At 42.1% G+C, this 26,250-nt stretch overlaps 1 protein-coding gene across 6 annotated transcripts in view; it reads left to right on the top strand.

Moving 5' to 3' along the window:
- The window catches only part of SEMA4D (semaphorin 4D), a 161,462-nt gene that overhangs the window by 79,906 nt on the left and 55,306 nt on the right, over positions 1 to 26,250 (top strand). For all 6 annotated transcript variants that reach the window (XM_054031481.1, XM_054031482.1, XM_054031478.1 and 3 more), the window contains exon 2: positions 25,009 to 25,400. In XM_054031481.1, the coding sequence (XP_053887456.1) occupies positions 25,307 to 25,400 (94 nt within the window). In that variant the 5' untranslated portion in view covers positions 25,009 to 25,306. The remainder of the gene's footprint in view (positions 1 to 25,008; positions 25,401 to 26,250) is intronic.

Raw genomic sequence — 26,250 nt, 5'->3', positions numbered from 1 at the left:
GACCATTCATAACTAACTAGAGCTTGGGGCAATCCTTTGTTTTTTGTTTCTTGGGATGTGAGAGGTTTGTTTCTTACAGGACTTAGGTAAATTCCATCCTTAGACTGTAATCACATTTTTAAAATACTGCTGCAAGGTTCAGCTGTTCTGAAGTGAGGGCAAGGTTTGTCCATTACATATAGCCAAATAAAGTAAGTTATATTGCTTACCTCTTTGAAGAACCTGAAGCAAATTCTTTGCTAGTGTACGATGGTAAAGATCCCTTGAAGTTGGTGGAGCTACACCAACTTACACCAGCAGAGAATTTGACTTCATGGCTTTAAGTTGTCTGTTTTAACATATTAAGTGGATCCTTGAACTTGGGTCTGAGACATGTCCTTTCTTTGAGGAACTAAAACTCTTCACTCCTTTACTTCTTCACATTGAAATTATTTTTTGCCCTCTCCTTCTTCCCCCACTCTCCACAAATGCCACGAGGGCACTCCAGACTTCAGGGAGTTTTTCACACTGCTGCAGGCATGTTCTAAAAGTCATCAGAAACTTCAAGGTCTCTTCATCTTTTCAGGCAGAGTGGGCTCGTCAGGGTCTTTTCCTTGGTGGGATTATTTTTGTTTTTGTTATTGCCCACTCACCATCCCTACTTAAATTGGTTTCATATCGCTTTTCCTGGAGGGGGAAGGCAGTTTATTCAAAGTGGATTTTTGTTTTCTTTTCATTATTGCTATTGTGGTATGTGCATTTTTTTTTAATACAAAAAATAATGTCCTTTACCAGTAGAGTTGTCTTCAAGGGCAGACTGGTCTTGGACGCTGGGGTACTGAAAGCATTCTGATCTACATAGTAAATGGTTTGTGTGTTTGCCTACTGTGAAGGATGTGAACAATTTAGGGTCCACTAACTCATGAACCACTGGTATAATACTGTACAGCATTTAAAAACCTGGCATCTTAGCTGTCTAATGATGTATAGCAGTTTTTTCTGCCCTTGGTATTTGATAAAATATTGAACCTTTAAAATTACAAGGAAATTCTTTATCTTCCCCCTCCCCTCATCTTAAGAAAAAGAACTCCACATACTTTTCAGCTCTGCTATTACATCTGTTGCTTAAATTTTAGCACCAACAAATTATTTTGGAGTCCTTCCATTGATAGAAGGAGAGGATGAGATTACACTTTGGAGGATCTCCCAAAATAATAAACGGTGTGTGTATGGTGAGGGAAACGGTATTTCTCTGTGTATTGATTGAGATATCAATTTTAAAAATGTGCGGATGGTATGTTATTCGAGCATTCATACATGTAGGTGGTTGGGTGCACAGATACTCCAATACCTTTTGTTCCTAATGAAATGCATTGCTTAATTACCACAAAAATGCTTTATGACATTGCTTCTGGAAGAGCATCTGCTGCTCTAAAGTGTCCGTGCCCTAGTTCATCATAGTTTTTTGGGAAACAATTTGTATAAGTCCAGAAAATGACAGTTTTATTTTAAAAGTGGAATCTGAAGCTAAGTTGGATTTGTTCTTTCATTTGCTCAGTGTTGGACTGATCCTTGACACACAGCCTTCTTCCTGCCCCCGACAGTTGGAATTCTTGTTCTTTGCTGGACTTCATGATGAGAGACTTACTAGTATGCTTTAACTGAAATGGTATTGAACTGTTGGAGTTAATATTTACTATTGCATGTTAAAGTTTAATTAGTATCATAATCACTCATTTAGGCAGAAAATAAGATGAAATCTCCTGTCAAAGGAGTTTTAATAAATATATATCACCAAACACACCACTCTGTTAATAAAGAGTTCAGGCTGCTCAAATATATTTTCTATCAACACAGTCACTAAAAATCAAGGAAATCTCTAGTTAAGTCTACATTAATATCCAGACCAACTTCAGCATTCATGCTTTATCACTCAATTATGGCAATTAGAACATTCATAGACTTTTCAGCTCCACAGTAACCTCTCTTTCAATTCCAACATGTAACCATTCATAATGCATATGTTCCTTTCCTCACAAATACTCAAATGCCCAAGATAAACTCCAACTTCATATTAAGGTTTATTTTTATTTATACATATATATAGATAGATGATAGATAGACACACACACACACAAAAAATGTGTGGTGGTAAACTACGTAATGTTGGAGTTAAGGTTTTTTGTGTGAGTGCAGGAATTGGATATGTCCTTTTTCGGACACTCACTGACAGACCTTACTGAAGTTTGTGGGAGGCTGGGGAATGGTGGGGAGTGAAAAGTGAAAATCAGTTTTGGCCATGCTAAATTTAAATTGAGAGCAAGACATCGGGAGGAAGTGTCACAGAGGCAGGATGAAATGCAAAATAGGACTGAGGGAGTAGAAAGGTACGATAATTGTTGAGGCTACATGAGAAGATGCAGTCACCCAAACACAAAGTGTGGTTTGTTAGTTATGAGCAGGAACTTTGTGCTGCAATTGTTTGTGATGCTGTGTTCTTTTGTATTCTTTTTTAAGGTTATCTTGGCCAACTGATAGGTCTAAAATGTAACTGTAAATGGGGAATCATCATTGAGCAGGTATATTTCCAGTAGGATCTCACAGGGACCACTTCTTGCCCTATTCTATTTAATATTTTGATCAATGGCCTGCAAAAAACATAAAATCATCACTGATTTGCAGATAGCACAAACATTGGGCTAGTGGCAAATGAGGAAGAAGACAGGTCACTGATTCATAGCAATCTGGCTTGCGTGGTAAACTGGGTTAAAGCAAACCATATGCCTTTCAGTAAAGTTAAATGTAAATGTATACATGTAGGAATAAAGTACATGTAGATGGTACTTATGGAATGGGGACTTTATCCTCTGAAGCAGTGACTTTGAAAAAGATTTGGGGGTCATAGTGGATAATTAGATGAACATGAGCTCCCAGTATGACGCTGTGGCCAAAAGGGCTATTGCAATCCTGGGGTGCATAAACTGGGGAGTCTAGAATAGGAGTGAAGAGTTTGTTACCTCAATATTCGGCACTAGTGCAATCTCTGCTTAAATAATATGTCCAGTTTTGGTGCCCACAATTCAAGAAAGATGTTGATAAATTGGAGAGCATTTGGAGAAGACACACGAGAATGATTAAAGGATTAGAAAACATGCCTTATAGTGATAGACTCAAAGATCTCAAGCTATTTTGCTTAACAAAGAGAAGATTAAGGGGTGACTTGATCACAGTCTATAAGTGCCTATAAGGGGAACAAATATTTAGCATTAGGCTCTTCAGTCTATAAGAGAAAGGTATAACATGATCCAGTGGTTGGAAGTTGAAGCTAGACAAATTCAGACTGGAAATAAGGCATAGATTTTTAATAGCGACAGTAATTAACCATTGAAACAATTGACCCAGAGTCATGGTGGCTTCTCCATCATGGAAAATTTTTAAATCAAGATTGGATGTTTTTCTAAGAAATATGCTCTAGGAATTATTTTGGGGAGGTTCTATGGCCTGTGTTATACCTGAGGTCAGACTTATATGATCACAACGGTCCTTTCTGGCCTTGGAATCTATGACAGTATGGGAACAATAAAAGAGAGCATTCAGTGCAGTTTAAGAGCTGAGTTTTGACTAAAAAAAAAAAAGAGAGTATTTGAGGAATGGTTTGAAGAAATATAAATAAATTACTGAATTATAGTAGACTAAAGTAGCTATCAATACCCTTTCAAAAACAATTCATTTACTTATCTTTCTTACTAAATCCATAAAAGGAAAATTTGAAGCACAGGATTTCTGCAAGCTGATGGCTGTCCACAGAAAGTCATAGAATCATAGAATATCAGGGTTGGAAGGGACCTAAGTAGGTCATCTAGTCCAACCCCCTGCTCAAAGCAAGACCAATCCCCAGACAGATTTTTGCCCCAGATCCCTAAACAGCCCCCTCAAGCATTGAGCTCACAACCCTGGGTTTAGTAGGCCAGTGCTCAAACTACTGAGCTATCCCTCCCCCATCCCATAGATGTGAAAGCTGTAAGTTGTTGTTTGTAAGTCCATGAGTGATGGTACCAATTTCTTCAAATTGTTTTCTTGTTTTCACAGTTGAACGGGCTTTCCAAAGTGCTACCTTTTAGTTTTTTGCAGGCCAGGATACAGTTATATGAACTAAAATATAGCCAGCATAGCAGATATGATACTAGATACTGCCATGAAAACAGAAGCTTCAGGAGCAGTGAATGGCCAGATTATTTTTGCATTGATCTTTATTTATAGCCCTAGCCCCTTTGCTGCTCTACCGTTCTTGTTTTCTTTCTGCCTCTTGGTGAATCCTGCTATGCACCAAATTAGGAGATGTCATAGAACTCCAGCATAAGGGCTAGTACCACGGAAACTGATACAGCAGCAAATATTATTTTGATATGTTAGATATCCACATTACTAAAACAAAATGCTAATTATGTGTATTAAGATATTTCAGTTCAGAAGCTCTAACCTACCTTTTTATATACTGAGTTGTTCTATTTTAGAACTCTTGAACCATACAGGCTACTCATGAGAATGTATTCTGAAAACAATCTCTGGACAGCATGTGCAGTTTTGGCAGTTCATTACTATTTGGCTATTTAACATTAACCTGTGGTTTGTGTTTGTGTGTGTTAAAATAAATTCATTGATAAAACTAGACTATACTGAGGTGGTGTGGCTGTTTTTTGTATGAGTGAAGTGTTTGCATTAGCAGCAAGTGTATATACGTTTTACAGCAGCAGACCACTGGAATGGAAACTATATTTTGGTGAGAAAAGTGAATGTTTAAGCTAGGATGATACCGTTCCAGGACTTAAAATAATAAATAATTAATAATAATAAAAGAATGGGGTGAGCTACTTTTAAGTTTGCTTGTCTGGAGGCTTTCTTCTAAATTTCTTTCCTTTCTGTTGTTCCTTCAACAACTGTTTCAGTTTCAAAAGGCTAGTTACAGGAAGGAGTAAACATGAGTGAGGTTAGGTATATATACATCTGTGGTTCTACTGGTAAATGATATAAAGAGGAAGTAGCGCAGTTATTTTTAGTCAATTATCCTAAATTCTCAGTAGTACATTAGTAGGTTAATGTTTCATACAGTTTGTTTTATAGTAGAGGTGTGATCATTTTCCCTTTTATAATGCTGAAGGATTTATGTTCAATTTATGTAAAAGAATTACAGTAAAATTAAAGTTTCCTTTGAAGATGAATATAATGAATTTAACTTCTTTCCATTCTTTCATTCATCTGTAATCTAGTGGATGTTTTCTTTGACCTTTGATAATTTAGTCACAGTTGTCAAAATAATTAGCTGGAAGTTTTTTATTGAAAATTTACGAAGAGTGATTGTTCAGACTGTAACTTTTTGGGTTTAAAAAAAAAAAGTCACCATACTTAAATAACTTACCAAAAGAAACCATTTTTCAGTATGGGCTTTGAAATCTTAGCTGGTATAGAAGAATGTAATTTAATATTTTAACAGGTTGAAAATATAAAATATTCTCTATGGAACTCCTGCATCTTGTGGTTTTAAGGCTTTTGTGAAAGATTTAGGACAGATGGTAGATCCTGAGGGATGCTTGGATTTGTTTGAATCTGTGGAATTGATGGGAATGTCAATTTGATATTCAAGTCTCAGTGCTCTAATGTGTGTAACTGTGTCATAGCTATTGGCAAACTATGAACAGCAGTTTATTTGCGTGGTATTACTACAGATGTCTCCTGGACAGGCAGGCAGCCAATAGAAATGGGATTAAACAAGAAAAGTCCGTGAAAGCTCCTGTGGAATTAATCCTCACCACTGCTCCATTGCATTCAGAATACTGTTCTAAATTGATAGACTTCAATTTAAAATATTATTACATTATTATTAAATTGAGATTTTTTTCACCTTTACCCCAATGAAGTGCCTCTATGAAATCATATAATTAAACAATTATCATGAAAAATACAATCTGTTGTATTCAGTTGTCTTCAAAGGCTACAGTACTTACTTCATTCTGGCTGATTGGGAGAAGATTTCCTGGCAGCTAGTGTCAGGCTGGAGGAGATGCTCACTTTGAGGCCCTTAACCTCACTGGCCAACAACTACCTAGGTATGCCCATTGTGAAGGTCATTGGTGCAAACGTAGAAGATATAAAAATGTAAAGGAAAAATTAATCACCTTCCTATGGACCAGAGTGATCCTTTAGGGTCAGCCCAGAGTACATGGGAATTGTGGCTCCCCTCCATCTGTGGTGATGGTAGTAGGGGCAGAAGTAAATAACTGCAGCCCTGAAAAAGGTGAATGGCGTACCACCTCTTTTTGCCTCTGTTGGGGAGAGCGGTCATGGCTCTGCCCCCTCTCCTCTCACTTGCTGTGGAGGGACCTAGAGCAGCTGTCTTCCTTACACCCTGCATGGCCATGTTAGAGAGAGCAACTATGTAGCCCTAAATGTTGGTGGTTAAATTTTAAACTACACATTGGCATGTACGTTACAAGACTCTGTTTATAGTCACGGTCTTTCCATTAAGTAGTCAGTCACAAAATGGACCACATCTTTGGTGCAGCATAGAAAGGAGAAGTTGTTTCATGGTTATTAAAAAATGTAATGGAAATTGTTTATTTGTTGAAGGGACTCTTTAAATCCAGTGTTTGCAACCCAAATATTTCAGTATTTTTCTAGTTTAGGAGACCTTGTAAGTGAAATTGATCTGAAACAAATATGAGCCTGACTGTTCTATTTCCATCCTCCGAGATTATTCAAGTGGAAAAGGAACCACACAGTGCAGTATACATAGTAAAAGAATAAAAATACAAAATTGTATTTAAACAAAACAAACCACCATGTACCTCAGTGTCAGATGTTGTGAAGGCTGATGTAATCAAGTATGAAAGAAACCTGAATCAGATGCAGTTAGCAGAACTATTGTATGCTTTTTCACAGTTCAGATTCTCTGATGTATTCTGAAAATTGATTTAAATTTTCAAGCAAATCAAGTTGAGCAAGCTGTGTTTGTAATTAAATATATGTAATTGGAAAAGTTACCTCTTGATTAAAAAGCATAAATTAGAAGTTGGATGGATATTAGTCATATAATTTTTCCTGGAAGGTTTCTTAAACAAATAAATTAAGTCTTGTTTAAAATTTGATGGAACATTTCCAGATTCATTATAACCTGAATTATCATAGCCATAGCCGGCAAACATTCCCCATAGCCACTAAGTAGAATTGGATTTGAAGCACATGTTGGCCTCGAATCCTGTATCATGTCAACAATATCTGATACAGATACCTGAGGCCTTGTCTACACTACGAGAGTAGTTCGATTTTACTTAAATCGAATTTTTGGAATCGATATTGCAAAGTCGAACGTGTGTGTCCACACTAAGGACAGTAATTCGACTTTGTGAGTCCACACTAACGGGGAAAGCGTCGACATTGGAAGTGGTGCACTGTGGTCAGCTATCCCACAGTTCCCGGAGTCCCCGCTGCCCATTGGAATTCTGGGTGGAGCCGCAAATGCCTTCTGGGTAAAAAAAAATGTGTCCAGGGTGCTTTTGGGTAACTGTCGTCATCCGTCCATCACTCCCGCCCTCCCTCCCTGAAAGCGCCGGCGGGAAATCAGTTCGCGCACTTTTCTAGTCAGTGACAGCGCGGACGCCACAGCACTGCGAGCATGGAGCCTGCTGCAACCATCACTGCAGTTGTGGCCGCTCTCAACGCCTCGCAACTTATCATACACCTTTCCCTGAGGCAGATGCAGAAAAGTCAGGCGAGGAGGCTACGTCAACGCGGTGATGGCCTGAAGTCTGAGAGTAGCACAGACCTCTCAGAAAGCAGGGGACCCAGCGCCGAGAACATCACGGTGGCAATGGGTCATGTTGATGCCGTCGAAAGGAGATTCTGGGCATGGGAAACAAGCACTGAGTGGTGGGACCGCATAGTGCTGCAGGTCTGGGATGAATCCCAGTGGCTGCGAAACTTTCGCATGCGGAAGGGAACTTTCCTGGAACTTTGTGAGTTGCTGTCCCCTGCCCTGAAGCGCAATGACACCCGGATGCGAGCAGCCCTGACTGTCCAGAAGCGAGTGGCCATAGCCCTGTGGAAGCTTGCAACGCCAGACAGCTACCGGTCAGTCGCGAACCAGTTTGGGGTGGGCAAATCTACCGTGGGGGTTGTTGTGATGCAAGTAGCCAAGGCAATCGTTGATGTACTGCTGCCAAAGGTAGTGACCCTGGGAAACGTGGAGGCGATCATAGATGGCTTCGCAGCGATGGGATTCCCAAACTGCGGTGGGGCCATAGATGGAACTCACATCCCTATCCTGGCACCGGAACACCAGGCCAGCCAGTACATTAACAGAAAGGGCTACTTTTCCATGGTGCTGCAAGCACTGGTGGACCACAGGGGACGTTTTACCAACATCTACGTGGGATGGCCGGGCAAGGTTCATGACGCTCGTGTTTTCAGGAACTCTGGTCTGTTTAGACGGCTGCAGCAAGGTATTTACTTCCCGGACCACAAAATAACTCTTGGGGATGTGGAGATGCCTATAGTCATCCTCGGGGACCCAGCCTACCCGCTAATGCCCTGGCTCATGAAGCCCTATACTGGCACCCTGGACACTGAAAAAGAACTCTTCAACTACCGGCTGAGCAAGTGCAGAATGGTGGTGGAGTGTGCTTTTGGACGTCTCAAGGGGAGATGGAGAAGCTTACTGACTCGCTGTGATCTCAGCGAAACCAATATCCCCATTGTTATTGCAGCTTGCTGTGTGCTCCACAATCTCTGTGAGAGCAAGGGGGAGACCTTTATGGCGGGGTGGGAGGTTGAGGAAAATAGCCTGGCTGCTGATTACTCACAGCCAGACAGCCGGGCGATTAGAAGAGACCAGCGGGAAGCGCTGTGCATCCGGAAGGCTTTGAAAGCAAAGTTCCTGAGTGAGCAGGGTAACCTGTGACTTTAAAGTTTGTGTATTGAGAAGCTAAACCTGCCCCCGTTTCTTTACCCAGTTAATGTTGACTATCCTATCCAGTTACATACCCCCTTCACCCCACTTCCAACACACGTTTCAAAATAAAAATAGTTCTACTTTGTTAAAGCACACCGTTTTCTTTAATACTGTATTCGCGGGAATTTTTTAAAACTGGGACGCAGACTGTGGTGCGGAGCGGGTGTACTGTAGTGGCGCGAATGCAGCTTCTAAACTCAAGGATTGACAGGCTCCGCTGCGGTGGGATGGTTGTTTCAACGGAGCCTGTCACCCCTCCTGATAGGGACTGTGTGTATGGGGGGGTCTATGTGACTTTGTGGCAGGGGGAGGACGGTTACAGATCCCCTGCTGTGTGGCTCTGTGATCCTGCCTAAGGACCGCCGCTTAAGATCTGTAACTGCCCTCCCCTGCCACAAAGTCACAGAGCAACCCACCCCCCACCACATAACATGAAAACAACCTCCCAGACTAACCAGGGTAACTAGTCACTGCATCACTGCACTATGTATGTGCCCTGCTGCTGTGCCTGCCCCCGACTATATACCCTGCCAAAGGTGACTGTCCTGTCGAATTACCAACCCCCTATCCCCCCCTCCTCCAAAAGAACATGATGGAAACAGTAGTTAACAGAAACGTATTTTTTATTATCAACCAAACATGGAACTGGGAAAGTGAAACTTGGACGGGGGCTTGTGTCAGGCGGGAAGGAAAGAACTTGTCAAATTTTGGGGAATGAGAGCCTTCTGCTGCTCGAGCTCTCTGCAGGGGTGGAGTGAGAGTTAGCAGGGACTCTGCCGCCTCTCCTTCTGTGCACTTTGGGTGAGGGGAGTATGGGACTTGGTGGCGGGGGAGGGCGGTTAGAGATGGACTGCAGCGGGGCTCTGTCCTCCTGCCTCCGTTCCTGCAGAACATCCACAAGGCGCCGGAGCGTGTCCGTTTGCTCCCTCATTAGTCTAAGCAGGGTTTGAGTCGCCTGCTGGTCTTCCTGACGCCACCTCTCCTCCCGATCCATGTTGGCTTGGTGCATTCGGGTCAAGTTCTCCCGCCACTGGGTCTGCTGTGCTGCCTGGGCTCTGGAGCAGGCTATAAGCTCCGAGAACATGTCCTCCCGTGTCCTCTTCTTCTTATGCCTAATCCGCGCTAGCCTCTGGGAGTGTGATGACAGGCTAGGTTGTGAGACAGTCGCAGATGGGGCTGTGGGAATGGGAAAAAGGGAGTGAATTCCTCAGAAAGATAAATGTAGTTGTGAACAAAGAACATAGTCTTTCTCTGTGAACAAGACCATGCACAGCACCTATCACATGCGCACTCAGCACAAGGTCGAATTCTCGGCCTTCGCATTCAGTGCCTGGGGTCTTCTACAGCACATTTGAGAAGCCTCTCAGGAGAACGGAATTTCTGTTGCAGGCAGACATGGTAAGCCGTAGACTTGTGGCAGCTTAAAACTTTAATATTAGCAATGGCCTCATTTCACATTGAAATCAATGTCGGTCCCTGCTGCCAGCAATTCGGCAAGCAGGAAGTCTGCTCCTGTCCCACACCCTCGCGGCTGTCCCCGGGAACGATCCCTTTCGGCTGCCCCTCTCCCGCCTCCACCGCGTGGCTGCAAACCAGCGGTTACAGTTCTGTAAAGGAACGGCAAAGCAGTCCCAACACTAACATTTCCCTACCTCATTCAAAGCAGGTCATCATGAGCGACATCACCCTCATGAGGATCTCTGACAGCGAGAAAGAGCGAATGCTCCGGGAAAGCCTGCAAAGACCAGGGCCGTATGCCGCCATGCTGTGCAGAGCAATGATTCCAGAGTACTTGCTTGTCTCGTGGCGTGGCAACGTGTCCTACTACGGAGGACCCAATAAGGCCGCTCTCCCCAAGAACCTAATGCAGCGGATTTCCAATTACCTCCAGGAGAGCTTCCTCGAGATGTCACAGGAGGATTTCTGCTCCATCCCCGGACATATAGACCGCATTTTACTGTAGCTGCTGTAGCAGTGACTAACCAGTAGAGCGGCTTGGGCAGGACAATCATGCAAAACCGGACATTGCTAGATTTTTTTTCAATAGTTGCACTGCCCATGACGGAACCGTTAAGCTAATCAAACTAATCATGAGAAACCCATTTTTTAAATTGTTAATATTCCTGTTCTGTTACAAATAAATGTTTAGATTTTTACAACACTTACTGGCTGATCCTTCCCCAGATTCTGTGTCCGGGGTAACGGCTGGGGAGGGTTGGTAGGGGATCTCTGTAAGGGTGATGAAGAGATCCTGGCTGTCGGGGAAATCAGCGTTGTGAGCGCTGTCGACTGCCTCATCCTCCTCATCTCCTTCCTCATCTTCCCCGTCCGCTAACATGTCCGAGGATCCAGCCGTGGACACTATCCCATCCTCAGAGTCCACGGTCACTGGTGGGGTAGTGGTGGCGGCCGCACCGAGGATGGAATGCAGTGCCTCGTAGAAACGGGATGTCTGGGGATGGGATCCGGAGCGTCCGTTTGCCTCTTTGGTCTTCTGGTAGCCTTGTCTCAGCTCCTTGATTTTCACGCGGCACTGCGTTACATCCCGGTTGTATCCTCTCTCTGCCATGTCTTTAGAGATCTTCTCGTAGATCTTTGCATTCCGTCTTTTGGATCGCAGCTCGGAAAGCACGGACTCATCGCCCCACACAGCGATGAGATCCAAGACTTCCCGATCAGTCCATGCTGGGGCCCTCTTTCTATTCTGAGATTGCACGGCCATCACTGCTGGAGAGCTCTGCATCGTTGCCAGTGCTGCTGAGCTCGCCACGATGTCCAGACAGGAAATGAGATTCAAACTGGCCAGACAGGAAAAGGAATTCAAATTCAAATTTTCCCGGGGCTTTTCCTGTGTGGCAGTTCAGAGCATCCGAGCTCGTACTGCTGTCCAGAGCGTCAACAGAGTGGTGCACTGTGGGATAGCTCCCGGAGCTATTAGCCTCGATTTCCATCCACACCTAGCCTAATTCGACATGGCCATGTCGAATTTAGCGCTACTCCCCTCGTCGGGGAGGAGTACAGAAGTCGAATTAAAGAGACCTCTATGTCGAACTAAATACCTTCGCGGTGTGGACGGGTGCAGGGTTAATTCGATGTAACGGCGCTAACTTCGACATAAACGCCTAGTGTAGACCAGGCCTGAGAAAAAGTATTCCCTATCCCTGAGGAACACATTAAATAAATTCTGGACACAGGAGATTTGTCAGAGGGTTGATTTAATAAGCAATCAACTGTCAGAATTGAATGCTACTTCAAAATTATTTATTTATAGTGTGCCACAGTTATGCATGGTGTTTTACAGACAAAAGATAGATACCTACCCCAGAATGAGCTTAAAGCCTAATGCTCTGTGTACTCTATTACACTGCAAAAATAACCATATTCATAGTTTGTGTTGTAACATGTTTCTGACTCATGTTTCTTGGCTGATTCTCACCTGTAAGGACAGGGGCAGGATGGTTGTGAAATACTGGAAGCCATGTTAGGGAATTGGGTTTTAGGCTAGGAATCTTCCAGGATTAAAATGCAGTTCTCTAAGATTGTGACATGGCTTTATTTTTGTCCACATAGGAAGCCCATCATGCTTTAAATGTTTTAAATGGTGTAGACAGGTTCTAAATTAGCCATAACAAAGAGAGAGGACTTCAGATGAATGGATAAGAGAGAGGTGGATTTACATAGAACAAAGTTGTGGAGATTATTGTGGCATAGCAAATGGATCACAAAAGTCCCTATTTTTTTCTATAGTTTACAAAGATTGTTAGGTTTAGTTTTTGTTCTTTGACTATTCTTCAAATTAATATGGAATAGAGTCAGTAACATCTACTAAAGAATCTAACAAATCGTTATCTAATCACCCTAGGCTCCCTGTTTGTTATATTTTATGTTTAGGAATAAATAGGGTTTTTTTACTAACCTTTTAAAAGATGTGCTTCATTTGATTATGGGGTGGAGAATGTCTTTACATCTCACTATTTGTGACCTCCCAGTTTCCACAATCTGTATAATAATTTCATTCTGAAGGATGTTATATTAACCAACAATCCCAGTATTATGTAGAGAAGCCAGTCACTTATGTGAACATTTTAAATAAGCATTCCTTTCTTATATGCTTTTTCCGTGCAGACAGTGAAAGTTACCTAGCACTATAGACTGCCACCAGCTGTATGTTAGGGTGGCACATACTAATTTCTCCAGACATAAAAATTATTGGTGCTCCCTGTGAATTACAGCACAATAATTAAGCCAAACATATTTTTAAATAAGAAAAGGAACAAATGTTCCGTATCCATCTGCCTGACTTCCAAATGTATGTACTGGGAGTTTGGAGAACTCTTGGTTGTTGCATACAAACTCTACCACTTTTGGATGGGATTATCATTTGGTTTCCAGCTTCTTTTCCCATTTGACTGCCAAATACAGATTCTTTTGCCTTCCTTTCCCCTTTTATTTCTATTTATGCAAAAACGTAATAAAATCTTTGAATAAAAATAAAAAAGATGTGCTTCCACGAGGTCCAGGATTACAAGCTTGCTTCGTATTTTCTTAATCAAAAATCATAAGGCCCATTGTTTTAACAGATGCTACCTAGTTGCATTTCACTCATTTAGTGTGACCATTCCTTAACTGTTCCCACTATTGCATTGCTGCAGTTCCACCAGTGATAGCATCAAGAGGCACTAGTGTGGGCTGGCTCGCTGTGTTTAAATCGCTATGTTGTGTACAGCAGGTCTAGACGAGTATTTAAGATGCTGGTAGCCTGTTTGCACTAGTGCTCCACTGTTGCTCCCACTACTGGTGAGAAATATTAAGATAAATGCTAAAGTAAACGAACCTTGGGCCAGTTTTGCAACAAGACTGCTGCCAGGCCCTCCTTGCTTTATATATGACAGTAAATAATAATGTTTGGGGATTGCACAAATAGCATAGAAGATTCTGGGCTTTATAATATTGCATCTTTTTAAGTAATTGGAGAATAGTCTGTATCATGCATCTCTTAGAATTGTTGTAGGGTATGGGTGTATGTTATAGGTAGTGCAGGTATAGTTTAAGCTTGTCTGAAAATTTAACTTATAAGATCCTGTTTATGACTGCTTTTAACTTTACTAAATTTAAACCATTCAAAGTGAAATTTTCCATGTGGGTTTCTGCATCAGACTGAACTTTTTTGGAAAATTTCAGCTAAAATAGTTCAGCTGTTTCTGATAATGAGAGGAGGGAAAAATACATTGTTTTGCCCATGGTAAAAAACAATAAAATAAAATTTCTTACAGTGGTTTCTTTGAAAAGTTCTACTGCCCCCATGCCTTTGTGTCAAGGATATTGTCATCCATATGAAAATCCACCCAAATTTGGACAAGTTTTAAACTTCTGAAAAAATCACAGTTTGGACGTGTTCAATAGAGTCTTGTTAGAGTTTGGTAGCTAAATGCTCTGAAGAGCTGTCTACCCTGAGTATGCTCCACTCTCTCACAGCTCATAGTGGTCAGACTGGAGATGCATAGTTCCCATAGAGCAGTGGTGCAAGTAGAATTCATTTCTTACTGGTATGCTGCATCAGCTAAAGCAGGGTGGGGAGGCACATGACCTCCCCATGTGACTCCTCACGTGACCCTGTCCCCAGCCTGCCCCCCCCCCCCATGCTCTTCCTCCCCTCCCCATGATCCATCCCACATTCCCTGGCGGGTGGGGGTGGGGGGAAGAGCGCTCCCAACGGGTGGACATGGTAGCTGCTCTGTGAGCTGCTAAAAGAAGAGGAGGGCTTGCTCTCTGGAACAAAACCAGCTCACAGAGTCGCACCTGCTTTGGGAATTGCTAGCAGAAAAGCTTCAAAACAGCTCCCTCTGACAACAGAGAATATTTTTTTCAGACATGCTGGCAACCGAGCCCCATGCCGACAGCTCCTCCGGCATAGCCCCCAGCCCTTCCATGCAGCTGTGTCTCCTGAGTCCTATCTGGGGTCTGTATAGCATCGCTGCTGGAGGACAGGGCTGGGGGCGGTACACCCGCACCGGAGGAGCTGCTTGTGTGGGGTTCTGCTTTTTTCGCCGCTGCAGTTCCTGGGAGAGCCCTGCGATTCAGGGCTCTCCCAGGAACTGCAGTGGCAAAAGGAGCAGAATGTCTGATCGCCGGGCAGCCCCATGCCAGCAGCTCCTCCATCGCAGTGTACCGCCCCCAGCCCTGTCCTCTGTCAGGGCTGCTGTACAGATCCTGGACAGGATACGTATGCATGCAGCTGCGTGGAAGGGCTGGGAGTGGTACAGCCATGCTGGAGGAGCTGCCGGCGTGGGGCCATGCGGCAGACCCATGTTCTGCTCTTTCTGTGTCTTTCCGGTACACCATACCGGCCACAAACCGCTTACTGGTACGGCAGAACAGACCAGACCGCCCTACTTGAATCACTGCCATGGAGCTACTGCATATACTGTAGACCAGGGGACTGAGCCAGGGCTGAGCAAGACTTTCCCTGCAACCACTTCTCCCAGCTGCTAGGACAGCTGTGTCACCAGGCACAGGAGCCGAAAGGAGGAAAAGTGTTTCTCCTGTGTTCTCAGTGCCCCCTCTCCTGATGCCCAGGCAGTATGCAAGAATATTAAGAACGTTCTGACTGAAGGTAGAGGGATGAGGAGTGGGAAGGGAGAGAGGGAGGAGGGGGGGAAGAAGGGGATGGGGTAGTAGATGTGGAGAAGAGCAGGAGCCATAGAGGGGGGCAGATAGGAACACCAGGGAACATGGCAGGAACGGAGCAAGGGGCTAGGAGGGAGAATAGGAAAAGGGAGAGGAACAGGTAGAAGCAAAAGGAAAGGGAAAGCAGCATTAGCCAGGGAGCAGGGATAGGAGCAGAAAGAGATAGGGAGAGGCTGGTAGGGATAGAGGCAGAAGTGTCTATAACCACACAGCCTTCTACAGTCACTGGCTGCTCCATTAGCTCAAATGGTATAAGACTGCTCAATGTTTCAACAAATTCCAGAAGAGTCTTGATGACAAACTGACATCGCACGGACAACTGATTGATACGGTAACCGAAAAGTGGGACCAGTTCAAGGAGATAGTGACTGACACAGCAATAACATCTCTTGGACCAACGAAAAGAACACATCAGGATTGGTTTGAGAACCAAGAAGAAATATGCTCAGCACTGGAAGTAAAGAGAAAAGCCTGTGTCGAATGGCAGAATGACCCCTCCTCAGTCTCTAAGCAGGACCATTTCAAGTACCTTCTGAGCAAAACACAGAAAGACCTCCATCAGATACAAGATAACTGGTGGGAGAGCAAAGCCAAAGAAATTGAGCACTATGCTGAGACCCACAACTTAAAGATGTTCTTCAGTGCTATTAAAACTGTCTATGGACCTTCTAAACCAAGGACCTCCCCATTGCTCTCATTAGACAACACAAAGCTGATTGAGGATAAAGAAGGCATCAACGAAAGATGGCGAAAACACTTTAGCAACCTTCTCAATAGACCATCAACTGTGAATAATATTGTCCTCAATGAAATTCCACAACAATCTGCTCTGACAGATCTTGACTTTCTGCCCGCTATAGATGAGATTAGGAAAGCTGTTAGCCAGATGAGTCCAGGGAAAGCTCCTGGAAAAGATGGGATACCAGCAGAGAGATACAAAGCAGCAGGTCCAGCAGCACTAGCAGCGTTCCACAGTGTGATCATCAACATCTGGGAGGATGAAAACATACCACAGGACCTTCGTGATGCTACTATTGTCTCTCTTTTCAAGAACAAAGGCAGCAAAGCAGAATGTGGAAACTATAGAGGCATATCCCTCCTCTTCGTTGGAGGGAAGATCATCGCCCGCATCATCTTGAACTGCCTAATAGCCAGTATTTCCGAGGCAAATCTGCCTGAAAGTCAATGTGGTTTTCGACCTGACTGGAGCACAGTCGACATGGTGTTTGCTGTCAGAGAAATACAAGAGAAGTACATTGAACAGAACATGCGCCTGTATGCTGTCTTCATAGATCTGACAAGGCGTTTGATACTGTCAACAGGGAAGCCCTTTGAACCATTCTAACACGACTTGGCTGCCCAAGAAAATTTGCCCAGATTATACGCCTTTTTCGTGACAGCATGACAGGCGAAGTATTGTCTGATGGAGCCACAGCCCCCTTTAACATCACCAACGGCGTGAAACAAGGATGTGTTCTCGCTCCTGTCCTATTTAACCTGTTCTTTGCATGTGTCCTTAACCATGCAATGAAAGATATGGACCGAGGCATATACTTGAAATACCGGCATGATGGTTCACTTTTTGACCTCCGTTGCCTGAATGCAAAGACTAAGACAGTGCAGAAACTTCTTCTTGATGCACTCTTTGCTGACGACTGTGCCCTCATGGCTCACACTGAAAATGATCTCCAGCACATTGTCAACAAGTTTGCTGAGGCCTCGCAACTTTTCGGACTATCAGCCTCGGAAAGACAGAAGTTCTCCATCAACCTGCACCTGGATCAAATGCTTCTGTCCTGAGTATCTCCATCGACGGCACTCAGCTGAAAGTAGTGGAGAACTTTAAATACCTGGGTAGTGTCATATCCAGTGATGGATCACTGGATAATGAGATCAACGCACGAATATCCAAAGCAAGCCAGGCACTTGGCTGTCTGCATGTCAAAGTTTTAAATCACCACAACATCCGGATGTCAACAAAACTGCTTGTGTACAGAGCTGTTGTTCTTTCATCTCTTTTGTACGGGTGCGAAACATGGACACTATATAGGCGTCACATCAAGCAGGTTGAAGCATTTCACATGCGCTGCCTCCGCAACAACATGAAGATCCGCTGGCAAGACAAAGTGCCCAAACTCGAGGTCCTCGAGAGAGCCCAGATGACAAGCATCGAAATAATGATCATGAAGTCACAGCTACGTTGGACCGGTCATGTTAGCTACATAGATGCCAACAGAATCCCCCGTCAGCTTCTGTATGGTGAGCTCTCTCAGGGCATCCGGCATATAGGTCTTCCACAGAAATGTTACAAGGACACCATACATACAATATGATGGGGGCTAATTTAGCTACAACAAGTCAGGAAAAAGATCTTGGAGTCATCGTGGATAGTTCTCTGAAAATGTCCACGCAGTGTGCAGAGGCGGTCAAAAAAGCAAACGAAATGTTAGGAATCATTAAAAAGGGGATAGGGAATAAGACTGAGAATATATTATTGCCCTTATATAAATCAATGGTACGCCCTCATCTCGAATACTGCGTACAGATGTGGTCTCCTCATCTCAAAAAAGATATACTGGCACTAGAAAAGGTTCAGAAAAGGGCAACTAAAATGATTAGGGGTTTGGAACGGGTCCCATATGAGGAGAGATTAAAGAGGCTAGGACTCTTCAGCTTGGAAAAGAGGAGACTAAGGGGGGATATGATAGAGGTATATAAAATCATGAGTGATGTGGAGAAAGTGGATAAGGAAAAGTTATTTACTTATTCCCATAATACAAGAACTAGGGGTCATCAAATGAAATTAATAGGCAGCAAGTTTAAAACAAATAAAAGGAAGTTCTTCACGCAGCGCACAGTCAACTTGTGGAACTCTTTACCTGAGAAGGTTGTTAAGGCTAGGACTATAACAGAGTTTAAAAGAGAAGTGGATAAATTCATGGTGGTTAAGTCCATTAATGGCTATTAGCCAGGACGGGTAAGGAATGGTGTCCCTAGCCTCTGTCTGTCAGAGGATGGAGATGGATGGCAGGAGAGAGATCACTTGATCATTGTCTGTTAGGTTCTCTCCCTCTGGGGCACCTGTCATTGGCCACTGTCGGTAGACAAGATACTGGGCTAGATGGACCTTTGGTCTGACCCAGTACGGCCTTTCTTATGTTCAAAGCCAATCTGCAGTACAGCACTATCAAACCTAGGGACCTCGAGGATGCTGCCAGTGACAGAACACAGTGGCGTACAACAGTCAGAAATACCTGCATCGCTTTTGAGGAAGACCGCTGCCGGCATCTACAAGACGCACGCGAACGACGTCACAGAGCATCAGCAGCGCACAATCCACTGACCGCAAACTTCCCATGCACCATCTGCAGCAAAATGTGCACCTCTAGAATTGGCTTGTACAGTCATCAGAGGGCACACCATGAGACCAACAATAGATGATCTGCACAGATTTGTCATCATCAGATCAATGGACTACCAAGAAGAATAAGACTGCTGTGGATCAAAAGATCCCAGCTCTGCTGTTGACCCATGTGTGTGTGTGTGGGGGTGTCATTATGGTTTCATATGATGAAAATCTTTATTTTTTTTAATCTAGGGGATATATAAAATAGATAAACTACATTAAAAGAACACTAAGGTTGCAAGGCGCTCAAAAGGTAGGAAATGCCAGAACCCCCCCCTTGTGCATGATCACATGCTGTTTCCTCCATAGTTGGACGTACATTAAAGTTGGACGCACATTAAAGTTGCACAGCCAATTATAATTTGAGCATTTCCTAGCTTTCAAGTGTTCGACTTTGGAACCTACGTATCTTTTAATGTAGTTTTTTGTATATTCTATATATAGTGAATTTAGTGTTGGGAAGGAGTGCCGGACTGGCAGCCCTGGAAGCTGAAATCCTCTTCATTCACTAAAATGAGTTTCCTCACACTGGTCTGCCCGTGGGCCTCCATCCTGACCATCTTGAGCAATAAGAAGGCAGTTTGTCTTTGTTATAACTATAAAGGGAAGGGTAACAGCTGTCCTGTGTACAGTACTATAAAATCCCTCCTGGCCGGAGACTCCAAAATCCTTTTCCCTGTAAAGGGTTAAGAAGCTCAGGGAACCTGGCTGGCATCTGACCCAAAGGACCAATAAGGGGACAAGATACTTTCAAATCTTGAGGGGGGGGAAGGTTTTTGTGTGTGCTCTTTGTTTGGGAGTGTGTTTGCTCTTGGGACTGAGAGGGACCAGACATCAATCCAGGTTCTCCACATCTTTCTAAACAAGTCTCTCCTATTTCAAACTTGTAAGTAAAAAGCCAGGCAAAGCGTCTTAGTTTTCCTTTGTTTTCTCAACTTGTAAATGTAGCTTTTACTAGAGTGTTTATCTTTGTTTGCTGTACTTTGAACCTAAGACTAGAGGGGAGTCCTCTGAGCTCTTTAAGTTTGATTACCCTGTAAAGTTATTTTCCATACTGATTTTACAGAGATGATTTTTACCTTTTTCTTTAATTAAAAACCTTCTTTTTAAGAACCTGATTGATTTTTTTTCTTGTTTTAGATCCAAGGGGGTTGGATCTGTATTCACCAGGAGTTGGTGGGAGAAAGAAGGGGGGATGGTTAATTTCTCCTTGTTTTAAGATCCAAGGGGTTTGGATCTGTATTCACCAGGGAATTGGTGAAGGTCTCTCAAGGCTACCCAGGGAAGGAAATTAGCCTTGGGATGGTGGCAGTGGACCAGAGCTAAGCTGGTAGTTAAGCTTAGAAGTTTTCATGCAGGCCCCTACATTTGTACCCTAAAGTTCAAAGTGGGGATACAGCCTTGACAGTCTTTCAGGCCCCTTTCATCGTTGGTCTCTCTGTTAAGTCTGTCAACAGTCGTGCCCGTTGCGGTGCTAGTTTTTTGGTAGGGACATGTCTCCAACAGAAAATGGCCTGAGTGACTAAATTGTGCCATACAGTCCACCAAGCATACTAACATTCAGTCACTACTAACCTGTGGCAAGTTCAAGCTGGTGACAGAGGTGAATGTGTCTTTGTCGCTATAACAGTATTTTAAGCCATCTAGCTCCCCATTTTTGTATTTTAGATTTTACTGTTTTACTCTCCATTGTTTATGTAATAACATTTTCAAACCATGGAGGCTTTATTTCATACGCTCTCTTGAGTATGTCGTTTATTTTACCATTGTTCCTTTGCTGCATCAGAAATTGACATCTCTTATTTCTCTGTCTGTGCACTAACATTATTGATGAACACAGGGACATTCACAGCTCTGGAATTCCAGCTGTGCCCTGGAAAACTGCCATGTGCTCTGTTAATTGGTTTTTTTCCTTGTATAAAGGTGGTATTTCAGTCAACATTTGCTATAGAGCATTAAGGAGAGATCATACAGGCAGTGTGCCCTTTGTATTGTGATTAATTGCAGCCAAATGATGACTGAAAAATTCTTGGCAGCAGAGTATATATTTTAACATTATGTATTATTATTTTAAATACATCTACCTTTGAAAAGTTATAGCTGTGTTATGGAACATAGAAACATTCCTTGCCCTGAAAGAACATAGCCTAAATATTGAAAGTTGATAGTATACTTAGGGTTTCAAGGTTGCTTTATGTATTCTTTCTGATATTTACTTGCTTTTAGGCAAATTATGGCTCATTTTTAGGATTAAATCTCTTCACAATTACTTAATTTTCAGAAGTGCTGAGCACTCATCAGTCCCATTGAAGTCAATGAAAATTGCAGTAGCTCAGCAGTTTTGAAAATCAGGCCACTGGTTTTGTATATTCTGTGTTATTTTCTTTCTCTCACTTGAATTACATCAGAGCAGTTTCATACTGAAACCTTGCACTCTCGGGATAAGTTCCCAGCAAGTGTGAATGAACCAGCCCCTAAAAACAATTTTCAACTCTGAAAAAATGGTAAATCCTAGGCATTTTCTGTGTATATTGTATATAAATATATACTGTAATTTTTGCTGTGGTGGATTTGGCCAGGTTCTGTTACCCTCCAGCTTCCACTGAAACTAATGGGGGATGAGCATACACACCACCTTGCAGCATTGTGTTCCTCAGTACAGCATATTTTGTACCAAACTACCAAAAATATATATTTTTAATTGTGTTACAAGTTGGCCCTAAACAGACTGTCCTGTAAGTCAGATTTTTTTTTTTTTTTTTTTTTTTTTTTTTTTTTTTATATAAATTGGTTCATTTGCTGATCAACACAGGGAGTATAAAATGTCTTATTTCTGCTGGGCAGCCAGAAGGCTTTTCAGTCAGCATAGAAAAACGAGCACTTAATGAACCAGGCAGACAGTTTTTATTCTTCCTCAGTTTGAGACGATAATGTAGTTTGTTTGTTCCAGACTTTCCTTGTCATTTTTCATCATTTAAGAAAGGTGAGATAGCCCAAGACAGTAACCATGGCAACTAGTAAGCACCGATACTTTTCCATCATGGGGCTATAGGATTAAAATAATTCTATTTTGGGACTCATAAACTTACAGGACACTAGCAGTATCACTCTGGAGACCTCTCTTTCATATTATAGAAGGGTTAATAGGTCATTGCATTTTCAGCTGCCTATTAAATAAATGGAAGAGAATGATTGCCTCTATGCTCCAATGATATTAGTGCTATATAATTATAAAAAAAGAGCAAGAAAGAAGGTGAGAGGAAAACTGATTAACGTGGACTGGGGACCTTCAGTAAGCTAAGTGATAAAATAGAAGAAGAAATTAACATTCAACTGGAATGGGAGCCAAAAGAAACTAAAATGTTTTGCCATTTTACAAAAATATTTGCTCTGTTTTTTACACTGCTACTAAATTACATGAAATAAAAATACTAAACTGGTTCTTACTAAGTTAAGCAATGCCTTAAAAGACTTCTATTGCAGCACCTAGTATCCACCTCCTGTGACTAGATCACTGCTTAGGAATCACCAGGAGTGGAATGGATTACATAGGCAAACTCTGGAAGAAGAAGAAGAAATTACCGTAACTGTAATTCTTCAAGATGTGTGCTCCATATGTGTGTGTGTATGACCTGCCCCCCATCCCTCCTATTACAGAGTCTGATAACATCCAGACTTTGTGGGGTAAAGGAACTTAGAGATGGGTGCGGTGGCCCTGCCCTTTATGTGCTCAGTTGGAGGCAATGTAATTTGCTGTGTCAGGGAAATGAGAAGATTTGTAGCTAGGATTTTCTTAGGATTTTTTTGGTGGTGCTAAATGCTAACTATATTTCACTTTGTTCCTTTTATGGAATCTAACTAATGTTTGAAGGGGGATTTAAAAACAAAACCAGAAAAACCTTTGCAAATCACCTTTAATATGTGTGGTGTATTAAGTACTATATTCTTAATATCAAAGAAACTAACTGCCCTTCAAAATGAAAACTATAGCAGTCTTTAAAATTCTGCTTAATCTAAATGTGATTTAATCTGACTACATGCATTCAGATTCATCTGCCACTGGTGCAAAGTCAAACTTGACAGCTTTTCCCTAGGGCCTCCCTCAATCTCACAAGGAACCAAAAAAAAAAAAGGGCTTGGAGTCTTTGATTTTGGTTTGGTTCAAATGCTTCCATAGCTTACTGTTGTATCCTTAATTGTCTTAGCAAAATGGTGCCGAACCTGTCAGACATAGTGCCTTGTCAGTCCCTTCTTTGTGCTGTAGAATGGGTGACTTTCCAAAACTACTTCTAGAGGAAATGAAGTATTTGGCACCACAGAGTGTTTTTTACCAAGGATTTCACATTTACAGCACATCCCTAAAATAGTGTGTATGTGTTGGACTTGACCATGGACAGATAGGAACTAGTAATAAGCAGAATTTTATTATGGGCCAGGTTTTGATAACCTTACTGTGATGGGGCACGCCTCCATCCCAATCAGGAGAAGACGCTTCTGGACTCTTCCAGTACTAAATAGGGAGACCTACAGAGCCTGCTCCTCTGGAGGATGCAAGCTTAAAAAGGAGAGCATCACAGGAATTTGTGGCAACCAGAAGGGAAGTTGCTGTGCCTCAGAAGTAGCTGACTCTTTCTATAGAGTAGCTGAGGGAGAAACAGCTGACAAACCTCCATCGACCACAAGGCCTTAACAGACCCAAGAGCTGATCACCATGGGGCAAGGGGCAAAGATAAACCCTGACCTGGGGTCCAGCCTTGCTGGACTGCTATAAACAAATCAGACCTTTATAGGAAACTCAGAGACTGAATATTAGTGGAAGACCCCACACTGGAGATTCTGGAAAGGCTGGAGTAAGGTTCCAAAGCAGGAAAAGGACTGTGGGAGGAGAAGAGCCTCTGAAACCACCCAAGTGTGATCCCAGAGAAAGGCCCAGCCTATTACACTTACTCACATTGAAATGGTTTGTGAAACCACTTGTGGAGTAAAATACTATGATATCCTTACATGAGTGAGGAAATGAGAATTTAGGCCTGTATTCATGTCTTGGACCCACACATCTCTGATGACTGATTTGGAGCTTTTGAGTAGGAAGGAGACTGACCATAAAAAAATTAAGGTTGTTGAAAGAGCAAAAACATTTCATTTTGGGCAAATAGATGTCTTGACTAGAGCCGTGCAAATAAAGGATTTTTTCGGTTTGTTGAGAACGCTGAAAAATGGAGAAAACAAATTTGCCTCATACTGAAAACAAATTTTTTCAAAATTTTTGATGAATTAAAAAGTCTAAGTTCTTTTTGTATTGGGTCAAACAAAAATATTTCATTTAAAATTAAAGTATTTTTAATTTTTATTTTTTTAAAAATAAAATTGAAGGAAATTTTTTTAAAAAAGTTTTGAAACTGAAAAATCAAAACATTTCATTTTGAAAACATTGAAACAAAATGGTTTGACTTTTTTGGAATGTTTTCTTTCAACACAAACAATTTGGTGAAACGTTTTCCCCAGCTCTAGTCTCAACATGATTCCGGAAGAGATCATGTTGAAATATAAATTTGCTAAACTCACCATTGTATTTATTTTTTTTTATATTTCAGAAAAGTAGAGTTTAAAAAAAAACACGTTTAAAGGCAGGAAAAGATGTAAATCAGAGTAGACTTTCCTCTTACATAAATGGCAGTACTGTGCGCCTCAAAATATGAAATATAGTATGGGTAGTAGATGGAAATTATTGTTGTCAATATTTGCTTGTAGTTATCATATAAATTATAATTTTATAATCATGTAATTTGTGAAAATTACTCTTTTTATAAACCCTGCATAGAGTTGTTGAAGTACTTGCCAAAAATACCACGTGGCTGTAAACCATTGATCTTTTTGAAAACTCAACCCACTTCCTTCTCTTTTTTTTCCCCACCCTCTTTCCCCTATGCAGTTTCATTTACTACTAAGACAAAACGGAAGAATGTTCTCAAGAGGCAGAATAGTTGCTGAGAAACACTGTGGAAAGTGTGAACAATCTCTGTATTCTGCGACCTGGCAAATGTTTATTACCTTGGAGAAGTAATCTATTGGATGCATAGGCTTGGGAACATCTTTCCAACCTGTTTATTGCAACGTTAGTTCGGCAATGTCTACCCTGTAACATACTATTTGGAACTGGAGATTTCTTCTGCAAAAGGAACATTAGGTTGCAGTTATCCTCCAACTTCCATAGAGCAAGGACTCCTATCATGGCTCTCTCTGGTTTGTATGCAGCTTTGGGTTTATTGTTTGGAGCAGCAGCAGCATTTGGTCCAGTACCAAGAATCACTTGGGAACATAGAGGTAAGAACAGTGACTTAAGTAGTGAAATGTACAGAATCTCCATAGTGTGTGGGTGTCCTATGTAATTTCTTTAAACACTTTGTAACAGAAAACAATTGAGGTGATATGGGCCCTGCCAGTCCCTTTCTTAACTCCTCAAACCCCAGCTTAACAGAGACTTTGCTTAGCTGTTGCTATTACGAAACTTGAATAAATGATCAAGGCTAAAATTTTCAAAAGTAACTAGTGATTCTGGGGCCTGATTTTCAGAAAGAGCAAATGTCTGAACACCAGGCCCCTTGAATTTGTTCCATTTTCAGCACCCAAATAGGAACCCAGAGTCACTAGTCACTTTTGTAAAGCATGGACCAGACCTTCACTACAAGGAAAAATAACAATATAAAAATGTTCGTTTAATTGACTGTTTCTATGCTGTGAAAAATATGCCAAAGCTTCTTGTTTTGCTTCTTGATATGAAACAAATTGAAAAATTCCTATGATGTGTCTTCATATGGTACATAAGGTGACACCTTCATGTATTTCTTTTATCAAGCATCATTACAGCAATAGAAAGTTCTGGAAAGTCAAAGTTAGGGTAAAATCAGATTTTGTTTGCTGAAAAAGAATATAATATATTACTAGTATGGATTTTTTGTTCAATATATTGTCATTGCTCTCTAATGTGATTTACTGAGTTAGGGAAAAGTGCCTGCCCCCTTTTGAGAGAGAGTAAATTCTTGTCTGTCAAGTGTCATAGCTAAGGCTACAATTTTTTTCAAGAAGGTTGCGGAAGTCACAGAATCCATGACTTCCAGCGACCTCTGTGAATTCAGTCCTGTCGTCCGGGACCTGTGTTTGCAGGAGGAGCCCG

The sequence above is a fragment of the Malaclemys terrapin genome, chromosome 6, assembly GCF_027887155.1.
Source record: "Malaclemys terrapin pileata isolate rMalTer1 chromosome 6, rMalTer1.hap1, whole genome shotgun sequence".
In the NCBI taxonomy this organism is placed as follows: Eukaryota; Metazoa; Chordata; order Testudines; family Emydidae; genus Malaclemys; species Malaclemys terrapin.
The sequence above is the reverse complement of the archived record's forward strand: the minus strand, read 5'-3'. Positions and strand labels throughout refer to the sequence as shown.